At 37.9% G+C, this 9,415-nt stretch overlaps 1 protein-coding gene across 1 annotated transcript; it reads right to left on the reverse strand.

The window, feature by feature from the left end:
* Positions 1–681: 681 nt before the first annotated feature.
* LOC307012224 (mucin-5AC-like) lies at positions 682–8,671 on the reverse strand. Its single transcript, XM_079638637.1, has 10 exons — positions 6,418–8,671; positions 6,118–6,281; positions 5,835–6,006; positions 5,498–5,742; positions 3,056–3,239; positions 2,604–2,805; positions 2,255–2,433; positions 2,097–2,166; positions 1,842–1,972; positions 682–1,301 (listed from the first exon to the last, which is right to left on the reverse strand). Exons 1-10 carry the CDS (start codon positions 8,516–8,518, stop codon positions 1,246–1,248), a joined length of 3,504 nt encoding a protein of 1,167 aa, XP_079494763.1. The 5' UTR covers positions 8,519–8,671; the 3' UTR covers positions 682–1,245.
* Between the last annotated feature and the right edge of the window lie 744 nt (positions 8,672–9,415).

Consider the following 9,415-nt stretch of genomic DNA (forward strand, 5'->3'; position numbering starts at 1 on the left):
ACACACATATGTTGGTGCAACTACATTATGAGGACTCTCCATGGGTATAATGTTTTTTATACTGTACAAACTGTATAGACTAACCCCTTATACTGCCCCTATCCCTAAACCTACCCATCACAGAAAACATTCTGCATTTTTACATTTTTAATAAAACATAGTTTTTTATGTTTTTTAAGCTATTTGAATTATGAGGTAACAGTACACACACACACACACACACACACACACACACACACACACACACACACACACACTATTTTTATCTTTTCGTTGTATCCTACTGGGCATGTGGAGTTCTTGCGGGGATAAAGGCTAACATCACACTCTTCAAAGCAGACACAAAGTTTGGATTCATCAGTTAGTCCAAACATACATTATGAAGCCATTGATTGTTTTTGTTTTTTAAATTAGAATTTATTTGTAAAACATTATATGCTAGTTTAATTGAGCTGTACTTTCCATGTTATAATCCTAAATTTAAAGAATGAAATTAAAATTGACAATTATTGTTTTTTATGTCCTACTATTGCATTCATTTATTATTATATTTATCCATGCCCAATTTATCAATCAATTCTGCATGGACAAAATCAAGTCCAGCCCTACATTTTCTCTTGTTCCAGATGCCATGCCACTTGGAAATATGTCACAATCGGGAAGAAAAGACTATCACAACTTCCGTTTCATGCCAACTTTAATAATGCCTTTTAAATAAAAGTATAGGACAATTACAGCAAAGGTTAATACATAACATTAAAAAAAAAAAGAATTGTTTTTGTTAAAAGGTTACATAGTGTAGCTTTTAAAAACAATCTCACACAACATATTGATACAGTGATGACTGTTAGAGATTGAGAGCAACCAATTTGGATATTGGAGTAATTCACATGTCACAAATATTTTATTTCAACATTTATTCAATTAGTTAAATTTAGTGAAAATAAATAAAATAAAAACTACACCACCACTGTTTACACAATATGCCCTTTATATTGTATGAATGCACTTCTAAATACAGCATAATTATACATTTTATTAATTTATATATTACCTACATTTAAACTTGTTTAACAAACATTTTCAAAATAAAATAAACATTTAACATTTAAAAGAAACATGTTGATTCATGTGTAACCGTTCTGTGTCATCCCTTTTTTACCAAAAATGGTTTTGGTTCTGGTGCTGGTGTGTAGCTTAAATCTGAGTCTGTGCTGAATGGTGTACGGTGGGGAACTGCGAACCTCAGACCGCAGCCCCAAGTTTATGATAACCGAAAGAAGTTGGGACGTCCTTATAACCTGCTCATAAAAGAAAAATATTTTAACATCCAAAGTAATTATATTAAGTATTATAACAAATAAAATCTAATAATTTATGCAAGGCAAAATGCATTTCCACCATGTGAAATAACCAATGCAGACTGATGCATTTAGCTGACTGACTTTTTGGGATATAAGAATCGATATCGGTTCATCAACATGAATAACGATTCAAATCTGCTAATCAATCTTGTGAACCCAGCTCTAAGCCTGTTTTGCTTCGTAGTTGATTTAGTTTCGATTTTCACTGTATATGGGTGGCAAAGCCAATTCCAGATGTATTCAAACAATATTCCCATAATTCTTGTGTAGATTTGTTTTCACTGGAATAGCCAAGTTAATTATAATAGGGTGTCAACATACTTTTGGCCATATAGTGCAAATACGTATATTCCTTACATCAAAAAATTAAGGTAGAACTGTAGTACAGTCTGTGCGTTGTGAAATAGACATGCACCAACATACGAGACATTAAAGGTGATCAAAGCATTGATATAATAAATATTTAATTATACTTACCACAGCTTGGAACACAGGTATTAGAATTATGTCGCAAAAGTGTGGTACCACTTGGGCAGTAACATCCCTCCCATTGCATGGATTTCAAATTTCCGAATGCATTATTGCCATGTAAATATTTTATATCAAATCTAAAATCATACAAAACAAATAATGATTAATCATTTCCATCCAACTTCACTTTTCTATATTGCAAATTTAATATATATATATACATTCTTAAGTGTGCAGAATATTTTTCAAGATTTCAAATACCTTCCATCACAGGTTGGTTCCACTTGAGGACCACATGCTACATATATCTGTGGCATTTTACACTTAAAATCTGAATGAAAAAAATGTGCAATGTGTTAATAAATACAACAATAAAAGTCATTCTGCTGCAGTTCTGTTAAGATAATAAATATACTGACCACACATTCCATTGGTAGCATCTCTCCAGTCAACACATACTCCTACCATAGCACATTTCTTAGCATAGGCCTGCAGTCTGGCACAGCCAACTGTTTCGTTGTTCATGTTACACACATCGATGTTACAAGCTGAGACATAGGGCTCAGGAGGGACAAACTTATGGCATTTCTCAAAAAGCCTGTTGAGTTTTTTTAAATAAATTGTGTTAATAGAGGAAAGCACAACTTTTTGGAAATCTTCATTAACTACATAATATCAGGAGTTGAAAATATATTCACAAACCAGTATTACTTTCATCATATATGCCATTATTCTTGTTTTTAAAGAATAGTTTAATGACATGCTTACTTGCGTTCAATGATTTTGCATATTGCAGAAGAAGGGCATGGCACTGATGTGGGCCGTTGTCTTGGTGACAGCAGGGTTTTGTTGTTGTTGTTGTTGTTGTTGTTGTCATGAACATACCAATATGGAGCCATTTCTTGGCAAGATGATATAATGGTACCATTTGGCAAGCGACAATCATTTGTGTGGTTATTATCACAAACACCTAAAAAGACAAAATAGAGCTTAAAAAGTCCCTGAATACAAGACTGAGACATACAGTATTAAATAATCATAATCATAATAATTTCTGTTTGAAATATCATTGGAAATATAAAGTACAAAAATTACACATTCACAAAACATTAAATCACTTTAAAAAAAAGAAGAAGACTTTACTGTATTTACTGTACCCAGACAACCTAGCAGTGTAATTTAATCTGTACATAATCATTTTAGCAAGACTGTGAACCTACCACAATAGCCTTCTGTGTTACCATGGAACTTTTGCCATGGGAGGTTGATGGAAAACATTGTGCCATTAAAAGAGATCTGTGCACCAATCTCAGATATGACCACAAGAGACTCTTTGCCATTCTCTATGGCACGGACATCTTTAATTTGAAATGGCAACTTGACTTCCTTGTGGTTAACATAAATCTAAAAAAATAAAAGAAAAAAATAAATCAAAGCATGAACTTATATGTCCTGAACATTCCATTTTATGGTACTTATCTACATGTATTTCGCAGAAAAAGTCAATCGATTAAAATTCTCAGGGTTACATAACCCGGTTCCCTAAAAAGGTACAAGACACTCCGTCATGGTGTTGGGAAAGCTTTGGTGGAACTGATGTCAGAAGCACGTGTGAAATCATGCCAACCTCGTTTTGGCCACGGCAGTCATATGATGTCACTGGGTGTGCTGGCATGTCTATATCCACATTAAATCAACCTGAATTGTCTAAAGAAAGACGTGCAGGCATGCCTGAAGTATGTCAACACGACACAGTTATTGTTCCCTTCTGAGGAAACCGGGTAATGTAGGGGAACTTGATGCTGCTTCATTGTTTTGATGCTTTGGGAACGTTTACTACAACATACTGAATAAATACCTGTAAGCCAGCTGTGAAAATAAAGTGCAGCTAAAAATGTATAGCCCAACCCAAAGTGTCTGAGTCTAGGGTTGCCATACAAGACGCATACCACGTGAAGTCAAGTGCCTTAGTGCCTATAGGAGCGGAAATGTTCCGCAGCTCAGATGCCCCCCTTAATACTTCTGGTAGGGATGCCTTCAACAACAGACTCGTCCTAAGACCAAAAACCTATAGGTAATCTGTAGGTAAAAAGGAAGAAATCCCTTGCTAGAGCCCCTAGGACCAAAGCTAACTAGAGAGGCCACAGCTTCATCTGTGTCTGCCGACAACTTCCACACTGGAAGAGGGCAGTCTACTGCTCCGTCACATAAGCCATCCCCAGGCCTCTGCAAATTGTAAAGCTCTTTAAAAGCAACTTAGTCCATCTTCTATTCTGCCCATATTGTTTCCCTAAATTAAAATTAAATTAATTAAATTGCCTCCATAACTATAAGTTGGTGGGGGCAACAGACAAGAGAGTTGGATGCTAAAGGCAATTCTTCATATTCCCTGGCCCTAAACCCCTATGTAATCATTAAGCAGGGTTTCCACAGAGAATAATCTAGGTCCGTTCCTCATTTCCCACGCCCTACAAAGGGCTGAAGAGGGCAACAAAACAGAAGTAGCATAGCACAAGTTACTATATTTACTTGTTAATTTTCTCTTTAATCCTCATAAGACACCATCTTCAGCCTTACATTAAACTCCATCTGTACATCTATGTACTAACATAGCCTATAGAAAACCTAAGAAAGATCTCATGGTTTCAAGTCCTCAGACCAACGAGCTGAAATGACTTCCCTGAAATCCACCTTACGGGACCTGAAGACAGCCACGCTGGCCTTCTGACCCTCCCTTCAAGCAATAATACTTGGCACTGGGTCAGGAGATGTTACGGGTGCTGATGGACCCTGGACAAAAAGGGGGATTAACTTTTTGAATGCTGCAGACTGAACCCTCACCTCTCTGAAACTATCGACTACCGTATCTATGGCAGTACCAAAGCATGACACGCCGCCACATAGATGTAGTTTGACATGGCTTAGAAGGCAAGACCAGAGCCTTCAGAGACGACGCCACACCAGGGGAGAGATAGCCTGCAAGTGCCTCTTTAACTCGGGGAAACTTCTCATATCTGTGCTCACACTGTCCATCCACATTCTAATAATTAAACACGGCGGAGGTTACTGAGCAAGCCGAAAATTGTTTCCCCCATGATCTTAACACCTCAGTGTGGAGATTGGGGAGAAAGGAAAGGGTCACGAGTGGGGAGCGTCGATGACCCACATAGAATCGCTTATCAAGCCTGCTTGGAGCAATTTCTTTTCTTTCTGCTGACCAGTCTAAGTCTCACGGATCATCACCTCAATCAGCTGCTTGTACACAGGGCTAAGAGAGGAGGGGGCTTACTGGAAATCTCCACCCCAACTCCTGTTACATCTAGCTATTCAGAGCTAGAGGTGAAGATGCCTGGCTCCCATCCCCTGCAAAGAGAGCCTGGTGAGACCAGAGCTTCGTCACTGTGAAGCGAGCAAGCAATGACACAAAGTTTGTGCGTGTCATCTCCCATAATGAAGGGGGAGGGGGGAGAGGGGGGAGGGGAGCACAATCTCTTTTACAAATGAACACAGACAATATTAATTATTGTGTGTATTATTAATAATGCAAATTTTGTGATTTAGATTAACAGCTATTAAACAACTTGGTTGGAGATATTTAAAAGGAATTTGTCACAGAAGGAATCTGAAATTGTAAAATGTAGATTAAAAAAAAGCTTATTTACCAAATTCATTACACTTCCACCAGAAAACCTCTGAGTCATGATGATCTCAGAAGATTTGTAACGAACCTTCAGGGCCTTGGGACAGGAAATACTTTCTTCAAAATCACAGATATTAACAACTACAACACTAAAATTATACTTTGTATCAATTTCTTGCACAAGCACATAAGTGGAGTTTCCTTGAAAAGGGTAATATTTTCCATCAAATGTAACATAATGTCGGTTGAGAAAGCCACTGCAGACACCTGAAACATACAGTTTACAAATTAACATATTGAGTTATAATATAGACAGTAACTCAATACTTCAATAGAACATTAGATAACAATTAACTCACATTGGCACTCATATTTAAAACAGCATCCAGACTCGTCAGCAACTTTTATGGGGGGAAATTTGTTATCACACACAGGATACTCTACAGGATCACAGTGTACTGGTTTATGCTCCATTGTACCATTTATGCATGTGTCTATATAGCAATTTCCCACATGAATAGATTCACCATTCTAAAAAAAGAAAGAAGAATAGTTATTAAGCGGTGTTGTACTAAAAGAAAGTAATATAATCTGGATTATATAAAATATTATGCATGAACCTTAATTATAAAAAGCACTTACTGTAAGGGGAGGCATATTTTTATCACAGTTGTGACCTGAAGGCAATGCTGCTGTTAAACAGGGTTGTGATAATTTTATCACATCACACTTCTTCTCTTCTGTTTTTACACATTTTGCAATGTAACACCATCCATCACCATCAGTTTTATTGTAAATTTCTGATTCTGTGATTAAGAGAAAATGTTCATTATTAAATATGCATTTTATTTAGTAGGACAACAAAATAATCATAAATAAATGTGTATACAGAATATATAAAAAAAGTTTTTAGAGAAGTAGAGAAGAAGAAATAAGCAATACCTGGCTTAAACGTATCGCCATAAATTTCACAGACACAATCTTGATGTGCAGTTTTGTGACCTCTTAATGAACCTGTGATAATTGGCAAACTTGGAGTGGTAATATTTGTGCTGTGGGAAAAATACTGATCTGTTTGTGAATTTTTTGATGATATTCCACACAATCCATGACAACATAATACTTTAATCTCGTAATCAAAACATTGCTTAGTAACACCTTGGTTCTTGTTTAAACAAACTAGTCCATCTTTAGTATTGCATGTTACTACCTGGCCCAGTTGTGAAAGTAGTATTCCAGGGTAAAGTTTTGCATGGCATTCAACCTTAGTTGGAGCAGAGCAGGTGTTAAGATGTGTGTTCGTTATTGTTTTTATAGGTACAATTTCACCACCTTCAGGCCCAGTTGTTGGGCTGCCAAAGTCCATCCAGTCGGACCACTGGCAAATACATTTAGAAGGGAATTTTTTTGAAATGGTTGTTGTCATAGTTCTTCTTGTGGGTGCAGTGGTTGTGCTTATACTTGTGGAGGAATTGTGTAAAGCTAGATTCAATGCTGCTGGTAGAGATGCGCCAACACAATCTCGATGACAGCACAACAATCTCATCTCGTAGTCAAAGCACTGCTGGGTAATATTTTGGTTTTTATTTAGGCAAACAAGTCCATCTTTTAGATTACACGTTACTGCCTGGCCAAGCCTTGAAACAGGAAGTCCAGGATAATGTTTTGCACGGCATTCAATTCCATGTGGTATTGAGCAGGTGGTTGGAAAGGTGTCAGTGATGATTTTGACTGGTATTAGTTTACCTCCTTCAGGCCCTTTTGTTGGGCTGCCAAAGTCCACCCATTTTGACCACTGGCAAATACATTTAGAAGGAAATGTTTTTGAAATGGTTGTAGTCATAGTTCTTGTTGTGGGTACAGTGGTTGTGCTTATACTTGTGGAGGAATTGTGTAAAGCTAGATTCAATGCTGCTGGTAGAGATGCGCCAACACAGTCTCGATGACAGCACAACAATCTCATCTCGTAGTCAAAGCACTGCTGGGTAATATTTTGGTTTTTATTTAGGCAAACAAGTCCATCTTTTAGATTACACGTTACTGCCTGGCCAAGCCTTGAAACAGGAAGTCCAGGATAATGTTTTGCACGGCATTCAATTCCATGTGGTATTGAGCAGGTGGTTGGAAAGGTGTCAGTGATGATTTTGACTGGTATTAGTTTACCTCCTTCAGGCCCTTTTGTTGGGCTGCCAAAGTCCACCCATTTTGACCACTGGCAAATACATTTAGAAGGAAATGTTTCTGAAATGGTTGTAGTCATAGTTCTTGTTGTGGGTACAGTGGTGGTGCTTACTCTTGTGGAGAAATTGTGTAAAGCTGGAGTCAATGCTGCTGATAGAGATGCGCTAACACAGTCTCGATGACAACACAACAATCTGATCTCGTAGTCAAAGCACTGCTGGGTAATATTTTGGTTTTTATTCAGGCAAACAAGTCCATCTTTAAGAGTACACTTTACTGTCTGGCCAAGCTTTGAAACAGGAAGTCCAGGATAATGTTTTGCACGGCATTCAATTCCCTGTGGTATTGAGCAAGTGGTTGGATATGTATCAGTGATGATTTTGACTGGTATTAGTTTACCGCCTTCCTGACCTGTTGTTGGGCTACCAAAATCCATCCATTTTGACCAATGACAAATGCATGGAGAGGTAGGACTAAGTTGGTTTGGTTTTGATGTATTTGAAGGTGTAGAAGTTTCTGAAGGTGTACTTGATGGCTTTGTTGTTGTTGAAGCTGACACCTTAGAAATAGTTGTTGGTGCCTCTGTGGAGCTGCTACATTTACCATGACAACATAATACTCTGATGTCATAGTCAAAGCATTGCTGGGTAATATCTTGATTTTTGTTAAGACACATGAGCCCATCTTTTGCATTACATATCACAACCTGGCCAAGCTGTGAAAGAGAAAGTTCAGGGTAAAGTTTTGCACGGCAATCTAATTCTTTTGGTGCTGAGCAGATGGAAGGATAGGAGTCAGTTATTCTTTTAATGGAAATTATTTCTCCGCCTTCAGGACCGGTTGTTAAGCTACCAACGTCCATCCAATCTGACCAATGGCATTTGCATCCAAGGGTAGGAGTAAGCAAAGGTATTTTTGGTGGCAGTGCTGTGGTACTGCCACAGCTTCCATCACAGCAGAATACTCTAATCTCATAATCAAAACATTGCTGTGTTATATCTTGATTTTTGTTAAGACACACAAGCCCATCTTTTGCATTACATATCACAACCTGGCCAAGCTGTGAAAGAGAAAGTTCAGGGTAAAGTTTTGCACGGCAATCTAATTCTTTTGGTGCTGAGCAGATGGAAGGGTAGGAGTCAGTTATTCTTTTGATGGGAATTATTTCTCCGCCTTCAGGACCGGTTGTTAAGCTACCAACGTCCATCCAATCTGACCAATGGCATTTGCATCCAAGGGTAGGAGTAAGCAAAGGTATTTTTGGTGGCAGTTCTGTGGTACTGCCACAGCTTCCATCACAGCAGAATACTCTAATCTCATAATCAAAACATTGCTGTGTTATATCTTGATTTTTGTTAAGACACACAAGCCCATCTTTTGCATTACATATCACAACCTGGCCAAGCTGTGAAAGAGAAAGTTCAGGGTAAAGTTTTGCACGGCATTCTAATTCTTTTGGTGCTGAGCAGATGGAAGAAAAGGTGTCAGTTATTCTTTTGATATAAATAATTTCTCCACCTTCAGGACCGGTTGTTACGCTACTTAAGTCCATCCAGTCTGACCATTGGCATTTACATCCAAGGGTAGGAGTAAGCAAAGGAATTTTTGGTGTCAGTGCTGTGGTACTGCCACAGTTTCCATCACAGCAGAATACTCTAATTTCGTAGTCAAAGCATTGATGTGTAATGTCTTGGTTTTTGTTCAGGCACACAAGACCATCTTTGGCATTACATTTCACAACCTGGTTAAGCTGGGAAAG

This window comes from Phoxinus phoxinus (genome assembly GCF_949152265.1).
Source record: "Phoxinus phoxinus genome assembly, chromosome: 2".
NCBI lineage: Eukaryota > Metazoa > Chordata > Actinopteri > Cypriniformes > Leuciscidae > Phoxinus > Phoxinus phoxinus.